Source organism: Hippoglossus stenolepis, chromosome 15, assembly GCF_022539355.2.
Source record: "Hippoglossus stenolepis isolate QCI-W04-F060 chromosome 15, HSTE1.2, whole genome shotgun sequence".
NCBI classification, from domain to species: Eukaryota; Metazoa; Chordata; class Actinopteri; order Pleuronectiformes; family Pleuronectidae; genus Hippoglossus; species Hippoglossus stenolepis.
The window spans coordinates 23,931,428-23,956,028 of record NC_061497.1 but is presented as its reverse complement, the minus strand read 5'-3'; the positions used below and the strand labels follow the sequence as shown (position 1 = coordinate 23,956,028).

The following is a 24,601-nucleotide window of genomic DNA, read 5'->3' as shown; positions in this document are numbered from 1 at the left end:
TGACCTTCAACCACCTAATTCTAATAATTTGATCAACCAGCCCGAGGTCACACGGACACGTAGAAACTCTTTGCAAACAGAAACTGAGGTTTGGACTCCACCCACCATCCTGCAGAGGGACTGGGCGTCTTCAGAGAACTTGCTGGAATACTCCTCCTCCACCTCCCGCACCAGCTGCTCCACGTCCTCCCTCTTGATCTTCTTCTTCCTCTGCTGGAAGGGCGACTGGCCCTCGATCATCTCGTACAGCAGGCAGCCCAGCGCCCACCAGTCCGGGCTGAAGGTGTAGCGCTCGTTCTTCACCACCTCAGGAGCTGAGGAGGAGGAGAGAGAGAACAAAGACAGCGTGACTCCCCCCCCCTGGGATCAACAGATCAAACTGGAGTTGCTCAGCTCAGACGTCACTCACCCATGTATCCCACTGTTCCCACCCGGCCCTTGATGGTTTGATCTTCTGGAACATGAACCGCCAAACCCAGGTCTGATATCCTGATGTGGCCTGAAGACACAAAGATGAATATTCATCATTAATAATAATACTACTGATTAGATGACTACACTTTATTTATTTATTATGTAGTATGACGGAGCATTGGAGTCACTTAAAGGGAATAAAGTCAATATTATTATTACGATTCAGTTGGATTCTCTGTAGTTTAATGAATAACATCACCGACTAATCAAGCATTAAAGTCTGAGTCCTCAGGAACCTGCCGCTCACGACTCTGAGGACACTGAGAAGAAATGAGTCCACGTCTCGTGTTGATGGGAAACGTCTTCGCTCCGGTTTAAAGTTTAGAACCACGTCATCGAACAGTTTGTTTCCTTGAATCTTCACAGGCAGATTTAACAGCTCTAAATGAAACTTACTACTTCTTCCTCCTTTCTTTAAATTAGAGTCTAACTGTGATGATTAAACTCGTCAGCAGAGACTGATGCAGGCTGCACACTGGTCTGCTGGAGTCAAAGCGCCCCCCGGTGGTTCCCGCTGGAAATTCATCCACACAGACTGATGGAATGGATTTTGGTTTAATGCTCCGGCTCAGGTTCAGACTCATGAACAAGGTTTCAATCGGTTTGAGAAAGTGAAACGTTTATTCAGAAGATCTCATTGTATTCGGCTGAGAGCAAGAGGAGCACGAGCTCATCGCAGACACCACAGATTGTGGCGTGAAGGGTTTTAAAGAATGGAGCCGATGACTGTTACTCACCGAGGTCGTCCAGCAGGATGTTCTCTGGTTTGAGGTCCCTGTGCCACAGAGAGAGAGAGCGACAGTTAGAGACAGAACGGAGGGGAGGGAGCTTCCTGTCTCTGAGGTGTGACCGCTGACCTGTACACGATGCGTTCTCGTTGCAGGTCCTCCAGGCCGCAGCAGATCTCCGCCGAGTAGAAGACGGCTCTCGTCTCGTCGAAACCCGCCTCGCCCATGTGGTAGATGTGAAACTTTAGGTCTCCTCCGTTCATGAGCGTCAGCACAAGGCACAGGGCGTCTTTCGTCTCGTAGGCGTACGCCAGGCTCACCTGCAGACGGACGAGGGTCAAAGTGGCCTGCTGGTGATCTGTGTCTCTTTGAGCCTCACATTACGTCTTTATATCCTTCGTTAACTAAAAGAAACTGAATGTGTCATAAGAGATCAGTGTCTTAATGTGGATGTTTTCTACGATTAAGAAGCGCTGCCAACATTTCTGTCAAATTAAAGTAAGTAAGAGAAGTTGTGACTTCTCCTCGGACGTGAGACAAACCGACCGACCTGCGTCCAAATCGAACAAAGAGCAGGAAGAGTCCAACAAACCACAGACGGAACAATGTGTTGTTTTCATTTACTGAGAATTCTAAATTCTATATTTGTAGGAACAAAGAACAAAGAACAGAAAGACTACTACCCCCCCCAACTGACTTCAGATGGCGTCTACAAACCAATCAGAGTCAAGAATAGGTAGACTCAGTATTCAGTGAAAATATCAGTAGAAAAAACTTCTTACAACAAATCTGCTGTTGACTTTCTCCAGGATCTGTTTCTCGTTGAGCGCCATGGATTCTCCTTTCCTCTTCTTTATCCTCTTCTTCTCCAGCTTCTTGCAGGCGTACATCTTCCCTGTGGCTCGTACCTGACACGCACACACCTGGGAATCATGGGAAATGTTATGATCCACGTTAATAAACTGAACCTGGACTCTGTTTTCATATATGACATCTTCTCGTGACCCGACTGCTCGTCTGTTTAATCGTTCATCACCGTGACATCAGAATCCAAACCTCAGTGCAGCACAGAGTTCAGTGGAGTGTAACTGGATCTCTGCAGATAAACTCCTTCATCAGGAGCCAGGAGACAGATTCTCTGATGAAGCTGCGGCTCTTTGCTCAATCACAGTCTAAGTTTCAGTTTAACTTCTAAATCATCTAAATGAGTCTTCATTTGAAGAAGACTGAGGAAAGATGTGGTTCGACGCCTGAGGAAGAAATGTTTACTTAGTTTGCTTCGGCTACTTCCTGTCGAAGTGAACAACTTTACAAAATATTATTTGCCTGCTCATGGTGTTTAAAACTTTTATCCTGCACGGATATAAGTTAAAAAACTGTGTTATAAAGATTTTCAGTTTGAGAAGAATAAAGATTATGATTTACAGACACAGATTTAACGATGAGGATCCAAATGAAAGAGCCATCAGCTTGTTTCCCTCTGTCAATAAGTTTCACCAACACAACATTATGACGTCACAGTGACGTTGACCTTTGGCCTTTGATATAAAACATATCATTGAATCCTTAATATTTAAATTGTGTTGAGTTGTGTTCCTCGAGCACAGAAATCTGCTCAGTTCTTCCTTCAGTGAAGTGAACGTTTTATAATTCAAATCAACAGGTTTACTTGATTCTTTATTCTTCCTCTACACAGAGAACAATGTAAATCAGAGGCTAGAGCACAATTACTCCAGTTAAATATGAGTTAATATCTGTTTCTAAAGAGTTTATAAAAAACTGAAATGAAACCTAAACGCGGCAAAGATATTATATATGTGTTCTTTGGTCCATTTAATGGAATCTCAGTAGTTTGGGAGTCAATCCTGCAGAAAGACGAAGGGACGGACAAACAACAACTTTACCTCCTGAACTAATCAGATGTACTCACCTCTCCAAAACCTCCTTTCCCCAAGACTCTGTACTGTCGGAACGTGTTCTTCGTCACCGGCTGCCTGTTGGACAGAAGCAAACAACTCTGAGCGAACTGCAACACATCTACAGGTCCATTTAAAACTAGTTCTCAACGTGATTTAAGCTCAGGAAACAGATTTAGGTCAGTTACTGGTTTAAGGTTGTATATAAACCTCCAACAGGAGGCGCCCAGGAGACGTCCTGCAGATGATTCAAACCATCTCAACCGTCCCCTGAGCAGCGCTTCAACTTCTGCTCCATGTTGAAGAGCCTGAGATGGTTAGACTCCTTCACTGGGGACAGAAGGTCTCCTCCAACCAGGAGAGAGAGATCCTCTGTCTCTGTTTGTTTAGTGTCACATCTCACTGACCCTGAGGAGTCTGGTCACTTTAGAGAAGCTGTGGTTTTATCATCAGCTGTAGATCTGAACGTGGTTTTATCATCAGCTGTAGATCTGAACGTGGTTTTATCATCAGCTGTAGATCTGAACGTGGTTTTATCATCAGCTGTAGATCTGAACGTGGTTTTATCATCAGCTGTAGATCTGAACGTGGTTTTATCATCAGCTGTAGATCTGAACGTGGCTGCGGACGAGGCCACAGGACGTGTGTGAGACCAAAAGCAACATCTGGACCTTTCAGGAAAACATGTTTAAAACGTTGCTGTGAGCAATACGTTTCTGGAACCAGCCACCAGGGGGCAACAAAAACGACTTATTCTCATTAAAACCAGTTCTTCAACAGAGCGAGCAGAGGTTTAAAGAAACATCTGTACCCTCCACGTGGGCCACGTGTAGGAGAACCACAGGCTGAGCAGGTAACGAACTCCTGCTCGCTCACGCTTCTTCTCCCTCCGGACAATCTCTTGGTTCAAGCATGAAAATTAAAAAGACCCGAGAGGAAAGACTCATGAAAACAAAGAGTCATGTTCTGCTTAATGAGCTCGGTGGTGCTGCTTCACCTGCTTGTTTTGTGCGTCACCACGTTTAGACCTGAACGGAGCCGCAGCGCTCACACCCTGGTTTGATTCTAATCTTTCCTAAGCAAAGATTTATTATCTTGTGTTGAAGGAGACGAGAGAAACCAGAACTTCGCTGCAGTGACACGGGGGAACAACATGTTGCTCAATGTCTACGACGAGGAGATTGTTGCTCTGTTTTGAAGCAGGATGACGCAAAAACTAGTGAACATGTTTCCAGTGAATCTGTGGAGTGATCCGGACAAAGGGGCAGAATGTTTTTATCACTATCTTTAACATTGTGAGATAGAAAGTTTTCTGAGATTCATGGATCTAAACATATTTAGAGAACCAAGCTGTTGGGCTTTAGTGCAGGTGTGAAGTCACCCTCCTATTCTGAAACATTTCTGTGTGTTTCTATTAATCATAAAGGAGACATGTGATGTTTCTTCAGAGTTTATTTCCTCTCGTGTGTTATAAAAGTTTTTTGTGAATGTAGAAGTTCTACAAAGTTGTGACTTTTGTCTGTAATGTTGCTGGATACAATCGTCCTTCACTCCCAGGTCAACAGACACAGGTCTTGTTCGGGCCTGGCGCCCGGGAGGTGAGAGAGCGCCGCAGTTTGTGGTGCGTTTGTGGAATTGACCACAACGCTCACAGGAGGAAAGAAAGGAAAACTCCTCTTTACCCACATTTACAGGAAACAGCGTATACGTGCTAATTGTACACAGAAAGCCACGTGCGAGAATCAGTTGACCAATCACAACAGAGTGGACCAGCTGACCAATCAGAGCAGACTGGGCTTTATCAGGAGTGGGGGTCTTAAAGAGACAGTCTGAGGACAAGATGAGCAGAATAATCACCGATGCTACAGGAAGGAGGAAGGTTTGAGGAGCGTGTTGCTGACTCGAGTCACCAGCTCTTCACGGTTCATCTGCTCTGTTCTTTATCCGGTAATGTTTTCGTTAAGCGAGGCCTTTAGCCCAGTTGTGCGAATCGCTCGTCGTTTGACAATCAGGCGACTGAAGATGCACAATCCGGCTTTGTCCCGTTGAGGTATTTCACCGAGATTAGATCACTCCTTTCATTCTCAGATATAGAAAAGGTCATCCATGTTTTCATCTGCCTGAGACTCGATCACAGCGACGCTCTTTGTCCTAGCGACTCCAACACCTTCGGTTCTGAGAGGAACGAGCACGTCACATTACTCCTGGCTGGTTTCAGACTTGATATCAGGACTTTTTAAAACTTTGAACAGTGACGCTGCTTCTTACATCTGAGATCTGCTGACTGCGAAGGAACCCGATCGCTTCAGGAAACTCTCTGTTCAATGAGCTCACTTCATCTCAGCGCTTTCTCTCAAAGATTCTAACCTTTAATTAATCGACTTTTTACTGAAAAGCACTTTGTGGCCGTTTTGAAAGGTGCTCTGTGCAGGAGATAGAGTTCTCATTATGTGAAACCAGAGTTTTACTCATGACTGTATTCAACATAACGACCTGGTATAACTCCCACAAACACACCCCTCATCTGGAATCTGTGGCACAGCAGCTGGTGTTGGACCAGGGACCCGAGTCCTGTGTGAAGGTGTGTTGGCTGTAGTTCAGTCCAGAGGGAGGTGGTGATGCACCTGAAGCTATTTGGTAAAACATGCTGTTCACCTGCTGATGTAGATGAACCACTGATTTCAGACCTGGTTTCTGTCGTTCAGAGCAGAGAGTCGTCCAAACCCGACCAAGGCCGAGAGAAACCTGCCTGAGCCCGATCTGAACCGTCGGTTTCCCCCATTACAGCCACATGCAGCACAAAGAATCCAGTAGAAGCCGATGCAGCCACGGGACTGGACCAGAATATCATTTAAAGATTTCCATCTGAGCCAGAACCCTGATGCAGGACTGTATCGGACCATATCCACACTGTATCTGAAACCTGCACTAAGGTCTGGACATGTTCCTGAAAGGTTCTGTATGTGAGAACACAAACCTCCGAGTCAAACGCTCTGGACATTTTCTGGAACTTTCCTTCAGCCCCCTTATTTTGTCATTTTGCCCGTAACAACCACGCCCGCTCCATGCGGTTCAATGAGCAGGAGGCTGAGAGGAGCGTGAACTGCACCCCCACCGAGCTCACTACCGCTCCACACCACCATGAGGCCTTGGAGGCGGGGACAGCATCTGATGCCCTCCCTTCACTCTGATCGTCTGACGCCACTTAGCGGCAGAATCATCAAGACGATCAAGAATCTATTAAGAATCTGATCAAGAAGAGATTCACTGCTGTGACACATTTTAACTTTAAATATGAAATATGTCTCTGGTGGATTCTGTGTTTTCGCTGCATTTGTAGAATTAGAAGCACACGTGTGAGTGTGTGTGAGTGTGTGTGTGTGGTTTGTGGTGGGTGGGTGGGGCTCAGTGTCCCTGTGGCTTGTGAAAGCTTCTTCAAACATCATTGGGTGAACTGAGAAATTCAAGGCCCCCCCCCCCATGGTTCCTGGAACACTCTCAGATTCAGGGGTTTTATCTGATAAGCAGCTCGTGGAACTGAAAGAAAACAAACCTCATTCATCTCTTTCATTTTATATTTTCTTTTCAGATGCGATCTTCTGTGTTCAGGCCACTGAGCGGGGGGGATTCCAGCTGGTTTGTCTCAGCTGATCCTTGAAGAGCGACGGTTCAAAACCTAAACGCTCGCTCCTCTCCACCGTGACCTGTGGTTTGTTAACTGCGGGTTTTCAAAGTGGAGTCTGGGAAATGATCGGATGTCCGTGAACACACCTGATAAAACTGAGACCAACGCCGGCTCAAGCTTTTTCTTGATTCCTCCGCTGACAGAAGTCAAACACGTCAGAGGGAGAAGAGCTGAATACCAGGAATTCAGCAGCTTGGAATTTCCATCAGATTCTGAGGCTCATTTCTCAAGAAACTTGTGGGAACTTGTGTCTTTGAGTTCGTTACGTGACTGGATCAACTTTTCTGGGTGCAGCAGTTACTTCTCATCAATCTGCTTTTCAAAGACTTTTCAGAGTTCAGTGGTTATTAGAGCTCAGCTCAGGAGGCTGCTTGGTCCGAGCCCCAGAGGAAACCGGACCTGAGCCTGACGCAGCAAAAGTAGAAGTTTGTGTTACACATGGTTATTGTTTGTTTTCCCCGATGAGAAGAAACACTAGAACCCAACGTTCCAACGTGGAACAAAATAAATCAAACTGTTCATAACTGAAGAGGAAATATTTTGGCCTGAGCTCGTCACTGTGGATAAAAGAAAGATGGAAATTGAAGATCAAATTTAAAAACGACTGAACGTCTTAACTTTTGCTTCAAAACAAAAGCCTGGCAGCTGAAAGTGTGACATCACTCTCACCTGAGGACAACAGGGAGGAATGAGGCAACCTGCTGAGCGTGTTGTTACTGGTACTGTGAAGGAGATTTAGACTAATGTAGCACTAATGTGTGTGTCGTTACACAATGTGCTGATAACGGAGAGAAGCATCAGCAGAAAAACCAAAGGGACGTTACCTCTCCAGCCATTTCCACTGCAGGAACCTGTTGTAGTACATGCTGTCCAGGTAGTCAGCGAAGGGCGCCACGCTCAGGAAGTCGTGGATCAACCTGGAAATGATGCAGAAAAGAGAAGCTGCTCAAAAACTGTCCTTTTAACTGCGTCACATCCTCTTTACCTGTGGCTTTGTCCGTCTCTGCTTTAACTTCAAACATGTGACCAAGGAGAAACAGTTGAAGAGGATTATGGGATGAGAAACTAACTCCCATGATCCCACGCTGCTTCACAACGTCAACTAACAACTGTCGGTCCTTTGTTAATGTTGAAGCCAAAGTTGTGTATCGTACGTTTAAAGCAACAACAAGTGCAACTCTGGCTAAACAGCAGTTACATTAAATATTGAGATGGTGTCCAGACGCTCCAGCGCAGTGGAGATGTGGAGAGAGACCATGTGACTCTTCATGTTCCGAAGGAGTTCAAACCTCTAACCCGTTTTATTTATATTTTCTCGTGTCTTATTATTTTACGATGTTCTATTTTAAGTGTCTAATTATCCTGGTCCTCTGTAAAACTCTATGAATAGAGTCTTTTGTCTGGATGGTGCTATATATAAATGAACTTGCCTCGAGTGTCACAGTTCATGCATTAATTATCGGTGTTATTTTCTGCTCCAGATGTGAGCAGGGCAGCGCAGATGCCTGCTCGTGCCTCAAAGAGAGAACTCACTGTGACTCTTGTAGCGGGGAAACACCCATGGCTGCGGGGGGGTACTGCAGGGCTGTGGAACCATCTGATAACGACCACATCACATCTCCACACGAGTATCAAAACAACACACTCTGTGATGCCCTTTATCGCTCTGTTACGCATATTATCGACTGGGTGTGAGGATGAATTAGAAGGGGGGTATGGCTAGTGCAGCACTTAGAGCACAGAGCTATGTACGCCCACTTGTAAATCTACACCTGTGAGGTGCAGCGTTGTGACGTATGAGATCACATGTACAGGTAGATGTGGTTATCGGTTCGTGTTGCACATCTGCTGCTTATGAAACAACCACCTGCTGTTCATCAAGTGAGTCGTCACCTCGAGTCCACGCTGTCGCTGCCGCTCGTTTAGAGAATGGGTCTTGATGGAAGTACGCGCCACTGAGGCGTTTGGCGTCATCAGACTTTAGTCAGACCTTCCCACCCCCGACCGACCAATAACCATGAGCCTTGCTGCCCCCTTTCTCCTCCAGGCCAATCCCAGTCTGAAGTCACACATCGTCAAGTCCAATCGGACTCGAGTCGCAAACTGGCCGATTCACTTCCAAACAGAAACAATGAAGAATTGCTTATTCGCTGACTTTAACCGCTGTGACTCATGACTTCACTTGGACTCGAGCCTTGTGACATGAAAGATTTGAGCCTTCGCCAGATCCTGAGTGCAGAGACAGAGCAGACATTCAGGTCAGCGCTCAGGCGGTCAGCTTCCTGCAGCACTTGTTTTGATGTGCTGCTTCAGTGCATGACTGCAGCTGAATCACAGCGTTTTATTTTTAAGTGTCCGGAGAACAGTGAGCTCACAGAGAAAGACAGAGGGAGATTTTGGCGGAGAGCAAACAGTGATTCGCTTCATCAGAAGAGATGTTTTATTTCAGGCTGAGCAGAGAAAGTATCTGTGCAGGGTTTAATGTTCCGTCGTGAAGGTTCCTGACCGGTAACTTGGAGAGGATCTGTGTCTGAACCTTGTCCTCTCACTACTGGGGTCCCTCAAGGTTCCGTCCTGGGTCCCCTCCTCTTCTCTCTCGACTCTCTCATTCACTCACATGGCTTTTCCTACCACATCTACGCTGATGACACCCAACTAATCCTCTCTTTTCCCCAATCTGAAACACAGGCAGCAGCACGAATCTCTGCCTGTCTGGCATCTCTCAGTGGATGTCCACACACCACCTGAAAATTAACTTTGACAAGACTGAACTACTTTTCCTTCCAGGGAAAAACTCTCCCACCCACGACCTGACTCTTACCTTTGACAGCTCCGTGTTAACCCCCCCCAGACCTGTAGGAACCTGGGTGTGTCACCCGACAGTCAACTCTCCCTCACTGCCAACATTACTGCAACATCACGTTCCTGTAGAAACATGCTGCTCAACATCAGGAGAACACGCCCCCTTCCCACTCAGAATGCGGCGCAGGTTCTGGTCCAGGCTCTGGTCCAGGCTCTGGTCCAGGCTCTGGTCCAGGCTCTGGTCCAGGCTCTGGTCATCTCATGCCTATAGACTACTGCCCCTCCCTCCTGGCAGGTCTACCTGCTGCTGCCATCCGACTCTGCAGCTCACCCAGAAAGCAGCAGCTCCACTGGTTACCAGTGGCTGCCCGCATCCGTTTCAAAACACTAGTACTTGGTACCGTGCTGCGAGCGGATCGGGTCCAGTCTACATCCAGGACATGGCCAAACCTTACAGCCCAGCCTGTCCACTCCGCTCTGCATCTGCCAATCAGATGCTCCCTCACTTCGAGGGACAGCTGTCACTCAACAAAATCACGACTGTTTTCTGTCCTGGCTCCTGAACGGTGGAACCAGCTCCACATGGACATCAGGACAGAAAGTCTACACATCTTCTCCTGCAAACTAAAAACACATCTCTTCTGACTAAACCTTGAATAAAAGTTTAAACTAACAATTTAGTAGCACTTAAATGGCACTTACTTATAGCACTTTGTAGTTTGGCTTTCTTGAATAAATTGTACTTTCTTGACTCTTGTTGTTCTGGTTTGTTCCTCATGGTTGATGCACTTATTGTGAGTCGCTTTGGATAAAAGCGTCAGCTCAATGTAATGTAAATGTAATTGTCTGTGAACGTCAACCTGTCACTTGAAAAGAGACGTTGTAGTCACCATTGTTGTGCCTGGAGTCGGAGCTAGTGTTGAAATCAGAGACGTTTGAGTGACAGAATGACGCGGCTGCAGACTGCAGGAAAAGTAAACTGGTACTTTAAACATTCGCAGGTTGAATGAACCTCGAACCAGCACAGTTACATCTCGGTGGAAGGAGGATGACTCATGGCCTTACTTGGTACAGTCCTTGAAAAGCTCCTTGCAGGCGTCCTGCTGCAGCCGCTCGCTGCACTGAGCCATCATGGCGTCCTCCACCTCCGGCACATGGTCGTCTGACTGCGTCACAAACACAAAGGGATAAGAAGTCTTCCAGGTAAACAGGCTGTGACTCAGCTGGTTGAATCTGAGAGGTAGATCCAGATCAACTGGGTTTGTAGGACAGAAGATTTTCCTTCTGCGTGTTCAGACTCGTACGAACACAAAGTGTGAGGAAACAGTTGGACTCATGACCCTGTGGTGATGAGCCACCCAGAGTTTTTCTTTCTGTGACTCTGGCGGAACTAATCGGCTCTAATGCGTTAAACTGATCGAATCTGTTGTCAGAAAATAAAACTGAGCAAATTGGATTTGGGGTTTTTAACGGTTTAATTTAGATTCTCTGCTTTTCCTTCAAAGTTCATTCTTTTTTGGGGCAGAAACAGAATTTAGTTATTGGACTGTAATTAGAATTTATTCTTTCTTTTTATTCAATAAGGAGAAAAAAGGTTTAGTTTGGATCCAGAAAATCAAATGGACACGTGACTGTGGATCATTGATGATCCAGCGTCAGGAAGAATTTCACAAGGGCATTAATGTTGCTGAGGAATAAAAGAGGAAATATTCAAGCTGAATTTTTATAGAATAATGTTTTGGTCACAATGTGGAGACTCGGATGTTTATGAATGAAATTAGTATTTAATATAAACTTTTCTTTATAGCTTCCTCACTAAAATACAAGTGATGCTGCCCAGTGTTGTTTAAAAGCATCTAAAATACAAAGGTTTAATTCAGCGACTATAGTCAAGTGGTTGTTGAACAGATGAAATCATGAGTACGATATTTGAAAAAGCAGAAAATCCCATTAGCTGAGTCATCTCCTTCTGTCTGTCACATGATGAAGATGAACTCTGACGTGAAGTTAATTCCCTCAGTTAATAGTATTTGTGTCTTTTCGGCAGCAGCTACCTTCGGGTTGAAGTATTTGTCCATGAACTCCTGACCGCACTCCTTCCTCTTCTCGTCGGGCGTCACCTCGTACTCGGCCTGCAGACAAACACGTGAAGACACAGTGAGCTGTGTGACGTGTCATGACCCCCAATAGATGCATTTTACTGGAGGTTCAAATGACACAAATATGCAAAAATCTAACAGAGACACTGATGAGAAGCTGCGTCAGATGATGTAAATTAGAGCCGACACCTTTTCATATAATCAAGTTTGATGTGATTTGACGTGACAGGCAATTATTCAAATGTATTCAAATTCTAAGTAGTTTCACACACGCTCCTCAAACAAACTTTGATGTTGAGATGATCCACCTCACACTGTTCGTGTAAATCCTCTGAGGTGCAAAACATACTCTTTTAATTCGTGTTCTCAAACTGTACGTTCGTCAAACGGCGACATGACTCCTCGCGAGAAACTCGCTGCCTTGATCATGTGTGATTCCACGTGAACATCCGAGCAGGTGTCTCAGTGGATGTTTCTTTTGGCCTGTTGGTCTGGACAGAAGGACGAGGAACCATCTGACAGGCGGGTTCGGAGCATTTCAGAGCCTCGTTCGTCTCCAGTGACGTGAACTTTGTGACTTAACGACGTTTTAATCCAGTAAATCAAGTTTAATTCTATTGAATTAAAGCAGAAACTTCATTGTCGTCCTTTGTTCGTTTTTAACTTGAATTATTTATTTAAACCACTTTGCGTTTTGCACAATGATGAAACAACTGGATCCTCCTGATGAATCAATGACTGTTCTCAGAGTCAATAAACAAGAATAATAAATGAATACTTGGCAGCATCAGCTCTTTCTCTCCCCTGACTTCAGGTTCAGATTCGATTTGAAGTCGTTTTTTTTTTCTTCTGCTCCACTCCCAGTATCTGCTCCTCCTCACATCCACCAGCCGTCTGCACGACGCAGTAAACTGAGCCTGACTGGAAAACTCCAAAGTGCTTCCTCTGCGCTCTGGCAGCACGAGGCTGTAAACTAATGCTAAGTGACAGCGGAGACGGTTCAAATCTCATTGTGCATCTCCATCTCCTCCTCTCTCGGGCTCTCAGAGAGGAGACGGGAAGTGGTTGCGGGAGTAAAAGAGAACATAATTGCTCCGCGTGTGTGACTCGCATCCGCCGGACGAGCGAAAGCTGAAAGGCAGCTTGGTTGGTCGGAGCCGCTCAGCCAGAGCGGAGCCGCCATCGCAGGACAGAGGTGGACGTGGTCTTCATTAACCTCTGCAGCTCATCACGTCTGATCCACTCACAAACATGAGGTGGGCCAACATCTCCACTTCCATCAGAGCAGGAGGGAACTCTTCATGAAGACAGAGAAGCTGACAGTGTCCTCCTGAACTCTCTGAATCTTTAAATACTTGATGGCACAGCGCCACAGTGGTCAGCACAGTCACCTCCAGCTTCTGGGTTTGAATCCAGGATGGATGTAGAGTTTGCATGTGCTTTTTCTCCAGGTACTTGGAGTCTCACAGTCCAGAGACACACACAGACTTGTCCATCAAACTTTGTCCGTGAGACGACAACACGACGGTGAACTGAAGGCTGCACCGAGCGTGATTACACTTAATAAAAGTTAGTGTAGGAATCACTAACGACCTTATCTGTGAAGTAAATGTGGTCGTGAGGAGAGAATCAGTGAATGATTTCAGACCCAAACACTGAAACTGTGAAAAACAGGAAGAAGAGACTTTAAACTAATGTTTCTCTCGATGTGAAGAGTGAAGGAGGAAACCACAGTTTATCATTTATCAACCTGTGAGGACACATGTTGACATGAGGAATTCCTCAGCTCCTGACATGAGCATGAACCATCCCAAAGAAATGAGTGGACACCTACTGACACTAACCACCTACACTAACCTTAACCACTAACACTGACACTGACACTAACCACTAACACTAACCTTAACTTATGTAACCTAAACCATATTTTAACACTGACCCTCAGAGCCGAGCTCTTAAACCTCAAAAAGACATTTGAGGTTTCATCAGAAAGTTAAGACACAAACAGGACCTTACTATGAATAGACACACAAGTACACACACACACACACACACACACACACGCACACGCACACGCATATTCCATTCCTTGAAGCGAACACTTCCTGTGCTTCATTAAATAGATATTAAACTTCCTCCTCCCCTCTAACAAACTTCAGCTGCTTTTTTGAGTCTTTTCAGGAAAATCGAACTTCCTGCATCAGACGCTGGACGAGAGAAGCAGCTGAACAATGAATCTCCAGCCGTCACCTGTAAAGCAGCTGTTTTAATAATGATAGTAACCTTTTCAAAAGAAGAAACACAGATTTCCTGTTTATCTCTGGAGTTTTAACAACGTTCAGACATTAATATTTTACTTTTCTGTATCTTTCTGCCTCCACACTGGTACAGAGCTGATTATTTACCTGCAGTTTGCTGTGGACGTTTGATTAAACGCTCAGACTAAAGAGACCCGACTCCAAACCAACACTCAGCGTAACGTTCTTTTCACAGAACAGGAATCCAGCCTCGTCTGGAAAGCTGCTCCAGTCTCTTTACTGACAGTTCATCACAACTCAATTAAACATCTTACCTCAACGTGTCTCCTCAAATTGAGTCAACCTAACATTTGAAAACAACCAGGAAACTAACGTTTTAAAGCTGTTGCAGTCGCGGAACTTCTCTCCAACTTTGAAAATCAAATTGGCCACAAGTAAATTTCCGTTTCCAAAAATGTTTAACTTTCCTTTTCAAACTTTAATTAACTTCATGGTGAGTCTCACTTGTTTGATTTGCTCTGAACCTCAGAAGTGACACATGAATCCAATCTGTCGCTGTGGAGGATAAACAGGGTTTTTAAAAGACTTTAATTCTGTGATTCACTGTTTAAACTCTGTTCCTGGAAAACCTTTCATTTAGTTATTTTATCAAGTTGTAGTTCATCACATCAAAACTTGATTCTGCTGGAAGACGTTTATTCTGGTCAACACCAGTTTCACGGGAAGAGGAACAAGAAAACCTCCAGTTTCTCATGGATTCTTACACACAGACACACACGGACACACACACAGTCACACACACACACAGTCACACACACACACAGTCACACACACACACACACACAGACACACACACACACACACACACACACACATACACACTACCCTCCCTCCTTTTTTTTATAACTGAGGAGAATTTCCTGGAAGAAAGAAACACAAGTGCTTCAGAACCCCTGTGACCCTCCACTGCACACACACACACACACACACACACACACGCACGCACGCACACACGACGCACGCACGCACGCACACACACACACACACACACACACACACACACACACACACACACACACACACACACACACACACACACACACACACACACACAGACTTGAATCCTTTAGTTTTTCCACACTACTACACATGGAAAAAACGAAAAACACACTTCCAGGAACAAGACAAATAACCTAAATAACCCTTCAGTGCACACACACACACAGACACACAGACACAGAGACACACACACACAGAGACACAGAGACACACACACACACACACACACACACACACACACACACACACACACACACACACACACACACACACACACACACAGCGCACACACACACACACACACACACACACACACAGACACAGACACACACACACACACACACACACAACACACACACACACACACACACACACACACTCTTCTTACCACATCGTCCAGGAACTTGACGCAGCGTCTCAGCTCAGGTCGCGTCTCACAGAACTGTCTGAAGAGCAAGCGTCCGATTGGCTGCTTCTCACACTGGCTGCTGTAGTCCTTCTCTGCGGGGGGGGGGGAAACGACAGGAAGTTCAGATGATGCTGTTTGTTCAACTATAACAATCAAGTTACCTTTTATGTTGAAAGTTTCTCTAGTTCTTAGAAAACTTCTAAAAAATGAGGACAAAAATCCACAACATGAGCGAGTGTCCATCAGCGTGTTCCCATGGCAACAAGGCTTCATCACCACGGCATCTAGGTTTGTGTTGGACTGATGTCGTGAAATAGATACGACCGAACAAACAGGAACTAGAAACAGACTCAGGACCAGATTGTAAAGTTTACAGCAGCAGATATTTACCTATAAGTTAGTTTTTTAACTTAGTGTGTGAAACAGTCATCTGGAACAAAACCTTCGTGTCAACGGGATAAATCGATTTTTAAAGGAATTTCCTGTTCACGACATGAACTCAAAAGACCGTCTGAGTCTGTGGATTCGCTTCTTCTCTGTGGTTTACGTTGCATTTGAAAGAAAATGTTCTGAACTTTTAAATCCTGGTCTCTTCCGTCTGACTCCAGCTGCGTCTGGATCAGGTGCCCACATGTTTATCAGAGCTTACATTCCTCTACAGACACGGGGTGTCGCTTTGTGTTTGTTTGTAGTTGTTCATGATGCAACGTGTCGACAACGAGGAGACGATCTGAACGTTGCTGGACTCAGTTTGACCTTTTGAACAGATGAGACAAAGTCCCTAACTCTAACCTCATCTTTAAAACGGGCTGTTCACTGTCTGTATACGTTCTTTTGGAGGGAAATTGGAATCACATGTGCATCATCTGCTATTTACAGTGTTTTAACCTTATCTGTCCACTAAAGGTCACTGAGCATCACACTTCACGTTGTTTCACACAAGCAATCCTCAGGCGACGCCCACACTGATACATCTCAACAGGAACATGTCCTACAACACGTCACGTGACCATTCACATCCACTGGTCATGTGGTGTAATCAGAAACTAGATTAGCAGTTTATATATGTTGACGTGTAAAACCTTCTGAGGTTCTGCTGGTCCTGAGAACCTGAGGTCATCCCAGTTCATCTCTGAGCTTCACAACAAACAGCACAAAGGAAACGTCGGCTTTGCATCAGTGACGTGAGTCGATGCAAAGCAGCTCAGGAAGGTTCATGCACAAGCAAATCTGCTTCACGGAGGAACAGCGTGTTTTTCTAAAGAAGAGTAAGAGTATATATATATATAGACGTCCCAGACTGTTGACTGTACGTCATCTTTGACCCTATGAGGTCAAAGTGATGTTTTGAGCCATGTTCAATCCATAAATGTAGATTTTTCAGATGAATGTGTTTAATCAAAGAGTTGTTTAGTTTACAGCTCAAAAACACATTCAAGTGCAGTATCTCTTTATTTAGAACTGACCATGAACCAGTGTTTGAAACTAACACTTTTTAGAGTATACATTTTTGTATTTGAGTTAAAGCTGAGGAAAGTATTGAGAGATATGAGAGAAGCTGAAGGAGCAGATCAGTGACGCAGATAAAAAACCCTGGGCTTCCTTTTTCCATAAAACAACAGAGCTTCCCTGCTCAGTGACTGAATCACAGAGATTGATCTCCTCTAATTGTCTAATTGTTTCTTGATAAATGGCTCGTGTCTCTTTGCTGAGTCACTTCCTGCCGATGACACTGATGCTCCCTGGCTCTGTCAGGTTCTGCTCTGTTTTATCCCACTTTGAGTTTTGTCTTTATCTCCCCGCTGCTGCTGCTGCCGCCGCTTCCTCTTTGTTCTCCGCCCTCCAACCATCACTTCTCTCTGGAACACGCCCGAACGAGTGAGCAGAGCAGGATGAGGGAACAGCAGCAGAAGGAACAGGCGTCGGACGGCTCGGGAGGAAACGATGTACAGAAATCCTGGTTCCCCGACTTCAAGTCCAGCGGGACGCTAATAAACGTCTAATCAACAGTGTGTAGTTGCAGCTTATAGAAATTCCACAGCCATTATTCTCCCGTGGAAAACAAAGCATAAGCTCCGTTAACGTTGGCGAAGCTTCTTGCTGGAGACATCCCTCGTTTCTCAGAACGTTTCATCGTGTGGTCGTGGCTCAGTGGAACATGCTCTACATCCACAGACGACATATAAACAGGCCTCTGTCAGGCCCCCTGCCGGCTCCTCTGGCCGCGGGGCCCCTGCGGAGGAACCATCACACCATGGGTTTGAATCTCTCTTCTGTCCTTCTCTTTGAAGTGGCGGATTCTCTCTGTGATGTATGAACATCGACAGAACAGCTGGAACAGTCACTTCAGCTCCTGCCCCTGGTGGCCGGCTGCATTATAGCTCATAAACCCTGCCTCCTCCATGTTAGCCGATCGGACATGGAACAAAGTTTAAAAAAGTTAATCAAAAGTAGATGTTATTTGAATGTTTTTCAAAGATGGTTTGTGTCATTTCAGGTAGTTTTTATCTCACTGATGTTCAAGTGTTCATGTTTCAGTTTGGTTTGAATTATTTATTTTTTACGATCGTCATTCATCTTTACTCACAGGCTCTGGTTTACACAGTTTTGCGGCAGGTTTTTAAAATGACTTAAATTCAACTTATCAAACAAATCCCCTTGAAAACAGGGATCCTCAAAACGTCTCAAATGGTTAATCTGAATCATAGGTCCTAAATATGTTGAAATATTATGTCTTAAATATGTGCAGGTCAGTCTCAGTTATGTTAATGTTGACATAACGTTACCTCCATCACACTCTCATGCATCATGCAACGTCTCCTAACTGTAGAAAGTGAAAAGACGATCTTGTGCAACACTTGAAATGTTGCTCTGTAATAATGTGATGCCGTGGACGTCAGGAAACAAAAAGAGGAGAACAACTTGTTTCACACAAACGAGGAAGTCGACAGCTTCCTGAACGTGTTTCTCAAGACTCCCGCCCTCTTGTTTGTTAACTGTCAAACTCAGATTTCTCAAACTCTCTCTCATTCCTGAGTCCTCATCCATTTTCTTTTCTGTTTCACACGTCTCAGTGTTTCATCGTCTTCTTGCTGTGCGACCTCAACCTTTCAAAACAAACTGTATGTGGTTTTGAGCAACTACATGTTGAACTTCCTGTCTCTGCGTCCGACAGTTTGACTGAACTCATTTTACATCCGATCTTTATTTGCACCTTTCAGGAAAGTAGCAGCTCTGCTCTGAACGTCTGCTTCATTTCAAACAGTGTTTCAACAGGACTAAAACCAGGAAGTAAAATCAGGATGTGAAAGTCTGTTTTCCATAGTAGAGTTTTCATTGAGCTTTGAAAATTAATATTAACTATTAAAAACATCATTTTGTGACGAGTCAAACACACAGACTGAAACCAGACGATCAGTTATGATCAGATAATCAGATCTAAACAGTTAACAAACCTTAAGTTTGTTTCTCTCGTCTTCATCGACTCGAATCATCTCTTCTTTTTTCAAACAGAGGTATTTTGTGTTTGAACGTGACTTTGTTTAACTGGTAATAATGTTAAAGATATTTCTGATCTGACTCTGATCTGGTTTACAGTCTGACTGATGCCGTTCAGTGTGGTTCATGTTAGACTCAGGGGCCACGTGAAGGCCCCTGAGACGCCATCGTGGTGTCATTCCTGCCTTATGGTCCTAACATATCCTTTAGACCACATGACCTGCTGAGGTCATCAGTGAAGGGCCCCCCCGGCCCCATGGGGACCAAAGGGTCTCTTCTGTCAGGGCTCCTGCTCGTTGGAACCATCTCCCTGAGGAGATCCGTCCAGGAGGTTTTTAATTTGTGCAGCACATTGAAACTGGGTTTTGAAAGGTGCTATCAAAATAAGGTTTATTGTTGTAATATAAATATCAATCTTAATAAGCTTTGGATCGTGTCTCTAGTCCTAAAAGACGCACAGATACCTGGAGATATACATGTTCAATGACACGTGACGTGATTATCAGACGTCTTTGAATCATTCAGAGCAGTTTGATTAAAATGTTCTCAGTTTGAAATCATCTGTCTCCTGCTGACCCGGCTTCATGTCTCTTATGATCTTAACTGATGTCTCATCTCTTTCCTTTTCCCAGTAAAGTTGACTGAGAGGGTTTCTGTGCCTGTGCGTTGTCCGATTCCATCTTAAACCTCCTGGTTTCCATCCCGACTGCACCTCCGGGCAGAACACGTCTTATCGGTCATCGCCTGCTGCTCCTTCTCCTCCTTCTCCTTCTCCTTCTCCTCCTTCTCCTTCTCCTTCTCCTTCTCCTTCTCCTTCTCTTCTTCCTGCTGTAACAATGTGGCCTGTGTGTTTACGCTGAGGGGCCGCGGTGCCATGTATGGACGTACAGGATGTTAGCAGCCGAGCTGTGACAGAGCCTCCACACACCAACACGCTGCCAGTTGATGGGAACTCTGCTGTAAACATCTCGAGAGAGGAGATATCTCACATCACATGTTCCTACGACGACGCTCCAGGCCACGTCAAAGCACTTGATGCTTTACATCTGAATTATTAAAAGACAGACAGAGACCATGGAGGCTCTGTCCTGCTAACATCCTGTACGTCCATACATGGCACCGCGGCCGCTCAGCGTAAACACACAGGCCACATTGTTACAGCAGGAAGAATTACAGAAGAAGAAGAAGAATTACAGAAGAAGAAGAAGGAGCAGGAGCAGCGGACTGGCCCAACTGACGATGACCGATAAGACGTGTTCGGCCCTGAGGTGCAGTCGGGATGGAAACCAGGAGGTTTGACCCACAGAGACGGTGGTTGAGATGGAATCGGACAACGCACAGACACAGAAACCCTCTCAGTCAACTTTCCTCTGTTACCAGTTAATCCACACGTCGACTCTTTATGAAGCTGTCGTGTTACAACCAGAAGGACACAAACACAAACCGTTGACTCGAAGCTGGAAGAACCGTGGTTACTAAAACCCATCAGAATGAAAACACCCCAAACTAAGAATAACTGACCCAGATGAAGTGTCCACATCCTTTTGAGCTATTTTATATTTTATCTGGAGGAATCAGAGTCAGATAAGAGAAACGTCAAAAGCAAAATAAATAATAATAATAATAATAATAATAGTAGTTTTGTATTTAAAAAAGTGATCAATTAATATCCTCATAACATATTATTTTAATTTTAATATAACTTAAATCAGCGAGTTTCAAATCAAACATCACTCGGCTGCTGTTGTTGACCAGTCCAGCTGTTGGAGGACGTTATTGAGCCTGAACAGGAATAAAAGTGCAGATTTCAGCTTCCAGGTATTTACACCCAACAATGGCCGAGCTTCCACAGACTCCACAGGTGTTGCTGATTGAATTAACATCACAGTTCCCATCATTTGAAAACCCTTGACACTGGTGTGTGTGTATCATGTACGACAAACGAACATCTGACGATTACGAACAGCGAGCCACAGAGGAGCTGTTGTTTTCTTTTTCTTTAAGAGTGAAATGCAATAAAGAAAACAATTGACCTCAAGGCCTTTAAACGCTTCATAAATCAGATTTATCAGCTTCCCCTTAAAAACCGTCTGCACTCTGCCTGCGGAAGTTGTGTACTTGTACAGCTGTCACTTTAACAGTTACAGTTTTTAAAAGCGATGTATGAAAGTAGTGTAAGTGTCCTCTGCTGCAGGATGTGGTTTCTCGCTGGGGGATCTTAAAGTTACAATACGTCCTCTGAGCAGCATCTTTCTCTTGACATGCTCTCAGACCTGCATTGAAGCCTAAACGTTTTCCTGAGGGGCTGAATGAGAGAATGCAAATCATCACGTCAGATGCTCTGGACATTTTCTGGAACTTTTCCTGCAGCCCCCTCGTAAAATGTCTGGGAAATTCACAGCGAGCGAGTGGACGTGTTCCTGTTGTCGTGAATCTGCTGCTGCTTCTTCACACGAGAAACACAAACTCCAGAGAATATCCAGACGTGAAACAGAAAACTGTTCACATTGAAGCCAAACAGCTTCAGTGTCACACCTGCTCACGAGTCTGATGTTGTAGCACTGGTCGGTGTAAATTACTTACGTTTAAAACGAGTTTCACAAGTGACCTGAGCACATTCTATTATTCACACCCAACAACTCCCTTTGTCAATGAGTTACTTCAAATCCCTCGGTTTAAATTCAGATTTTTTAAAGATGGGATCTTTTTTTAAACCCGTCAAAAAGTAAACTTCTTCCCTCGGCGTGTCGCTAAACTCGTCTCCTGACTGCGACACCTGTTAAAATGAAACTAACTTTACTGTGGGTAGAAACAGAAAATCACCAACAGTCTACTTCCTCTTTCTGCATCGGCCACAGTTTCCTCTGAGGTGCCACTTGAGCAAGATTTCCTGAAGTATTCGCTGTCCCTCGTGCAGAGCTGTCATGCCTCTGTCTTCGCAGCAGCGATGTGAAAAGAGTCAAGTCAGGACGAGCCGAGCTGCTTGTCTTTGAGAGACTTACGCGTGACGGAGCGTTGCTGGGATGTTGTTAGCGTATGTAAAAGTTGAGCATGAGAAATGGTTCTGAAACAGAGCGTCACTTGTGTCCGCCACAGTTTGCAGAGACTCTTCTTACTGATCGTGCTCAGTGGGTGTTCACGTCGTGGTGATTGATCAGAGCCACATTACTCAACAACGTGTCCACAGAAGCCTCGTGAAATCGCCTCGTCTCTTCTCGGACTTGCTTAACATTTAATAACAATAGACAGTACATTCACATATTTCTCATTCGTTCCATAAAGATCTTGAGGGACAGATACTGTTGAGTGTTAATGTTTTTGCTCTCATGAATGAGGTGGGGCCCTCTGATAGCCACTGACGTTGGTTGGTTCACGACTTTGGTTCAAACTGAAATATCTCAACAACTATTGGATACAAAGAAATTGGGTACGAACATATTTAAAGTTTTCTTCATCTTAATATCTGACAAATGTTCTCTTGTCATTTTTAAATAAAGTAAGAAAAAGACTCCCCCACTTCAGGCAGGAGTTTGCTGATGACACAATCGTTCACCTTGTACAACGACCTGATTCCCGACTTAATACAGCTACAGTCTAAATACACTTAAGAGAAAGTCTTTCTACGTCCAACCGGTTAATTAAAGCAGCTGTGATGCTATTTACAGATGTGCATTTTCACACTCAAGCCAAAGAGACGCTGCCTCAGGATTTCGTTCTTCCAGCCTGAACACACAGATCCTGCTGATATGGAGGTCTGCTGGTGTGTTCTCGCTGAGGGGCTGTTCAGACGCAGCAACAACCACATCACCATGGTTACCACCGGCTCCAGAGTCACTCAACATGTGGAGTCTGATAATCTGTGCGACTGTTTTCTTACCTGTGGTCTGTCGCAGCTCTTCACACAAACTGATGTGGGGAAACTGCAGCATCTGTTTCCATTTCTTGCTTTTTCCTTTTCTGTTTCCGCCGCCTCCTGCAAAACAAACAGGTTTGATTTAAACTTGGGGGGGGGGGACAGATATTCAGGTGTGAGGACGAGTTTCTCACCTGAGGAACAAAGGTCCCATAAATATAAATGATTTGTTTAAGAATTCCAACATGGTTTTAGGTTCAGGATCAGAATAACGAGGCTCACATCATGCACGTTGTGTGTTTGTGTGTGTGTGTGTGTGTGTGTGTGTGTGTGTGTGTGTGCTGTGAACAGGTGAACAGGTGAACACAGCGATCAGACTGAAGCAGAGAAACCAGAGGAAGTTCCTGTTGGTTCGGAGCCAGCGCTCACACTCTGCTGCACGTTCCTGCTTCTCACAGCCGGAAAGACCTCGAGCAGCTTTCAGGCCCCAACACGTCGATTTACTCCTCGTGACGTTAACAGAAACCAGCGAGTATTTCATCACAACAACAATTTAAACCTATCATAATAATCATAGACAGATTAAACAACAATAACAACTAAATTGGCATAAAACACATAGTTACAGTATGTTGGGAGTGGAGGAGTCAAACGGCTGAAGATATAACAACACTGCTGTGGAGCAGCCGGGGACTTGAACACAAAACCAACCATGAATCTTTGACCTGTATTTAATAATGAATGTATGTATTGATGAGAGTTTCACTCAGTAGAGCTCAAACCTCCACCAAGACCCAACAGGCCCTTCATTCAGATTCTGCAGCTTGTGCTTCAGACTCTGAGCAGAGACTCATCAGCTCTACGGGACTCAACGTTTCCCCGGGACCCGCTGCCCTCGGTGGAGCTGCAGGATCAGCCCGAGACGCAGCGTGGACGCTGTCCCACTGTTTGCTGATAACACAGCGTTGTTGTGAACACAGCGGCAGCCCACAGGGCGTCCAGTCTGACGAGCACAGAACCAGGATTTGCAATGCAAATACGACACGGTAGCTGCAGCTCGAAAACAAAAGATGATTAACGACGCAGGTACGATGCAAACAAGATGTTTTGTTTATATCCAGGAAACAGAATCGCAGATAAGCTAATTGATGACGGAGAAAACGAGAAGGCTAACGTCTGTTTGCTGAATCAGAGGAATATGTCAATCAAAACAAACGACACCAGAATCTCCATTAAATGATAAACGTGTGTAATTAGCTTTCAGCCACAGAAGAAGAAGAACTCATCAAACAGAGAAAAGGAAACTTTGTGACATCACAGGTCAGAGGTGAACAGGAGGAAGTTGGACCATCGTCCTTCCCCTGCGGATTTATATTTGTATTACAAGTTTCCGGAAAATCTATTTTTAAATATGCAAATTAGGCTTTATCTAAGTAAATTTGTGCTCATTTACACACGTTTACATAACAGATATTCTATCATCGGATAAATCCAGATTCAAAATTCTTGTTTCATGTCGGCAAACTGGAGCCAAAGGTCTTAACCAAGGTTTCTTCAGGGTCTTAAAAAGACTATCTGAATAATAATCTGAATATTAGGACTTAAAAAGTCTTAAGTATGTTCAAATATTACATACTAGTACTTTGTTGTTGTTGGTTACGTAGAAGCCAGTCTCTATTTCCCTGTACATGATGCACACAGTACTATAAACTATTTACAAGAGCCCAGGAGCAACTCTTTCATGAGCCAATAAATAGTTGTTCATTACAGTAAATATATTACAACCATAAAATCCTTGTCCTATGTTGTCGACATATTGG

At 44.7% G+C, this 24,601-nt stretch overlaps 1 protein-coding gene across 2 annotated transcripts in view; it reads right to left on the bottom strand.

The window, feature by feature from the left end:
- grk6 (G protein-coupled receptor kinase 6) overlaps window positions 1-24,601 on the bottom strand; it is a 36,583-nt gene that overhangs the window by 10,032 nt on the left and 1,950 nt on the right. For both annotated transcript variants that reach the window (XR_007034863.1, XM_035178697.2), the window contains exons 2-12: window positions 22,806-22,901; window positions 15,410-15,522; window positions 11,660-11,737; window positions 10,671-10,771; window positions 7,628-7,720; window positions 3,133-3,196; window positions 1,985-2,125; window positions 1,332-1,522; window positions 1,212-1,249; window positions 410-499; window positions 106-314 (exon numbers count right to left, since the gene is read on the bottom strand). Coding sequence is in view for 1 of the 2 variants with exons in the window: in XM_035178697.2 (XP_035034588.1) it covers window positions 106-314; window positions 410-499; window positions 1,212-1,249; window positions 1,332-1,522; window positions 1,985-2,125; window positions 3,133-3,196; window positions 7,628-7,720; window positions 10,671-10,771; window positions 11,660-11,737; window positions 15,410-15,522; window positions 22,806-22,901 (1,214 nt within the window). In the remaining variant the exon portion in view is untranslated. The remainder of the gene's footprint in view (window positions 1-105; window positions 315-409; window positions 500-1,211; window positions 1,250-1,331; window positions 1,523-1,984; window positions 2,126-3,132; window positions 3,197-7,627; window positions 7,721-10,670; window positions 10,772-11,659; window positions 11,738-15,409; window positions 15,523-22,805; window positions 22,902-24,601) is intronic.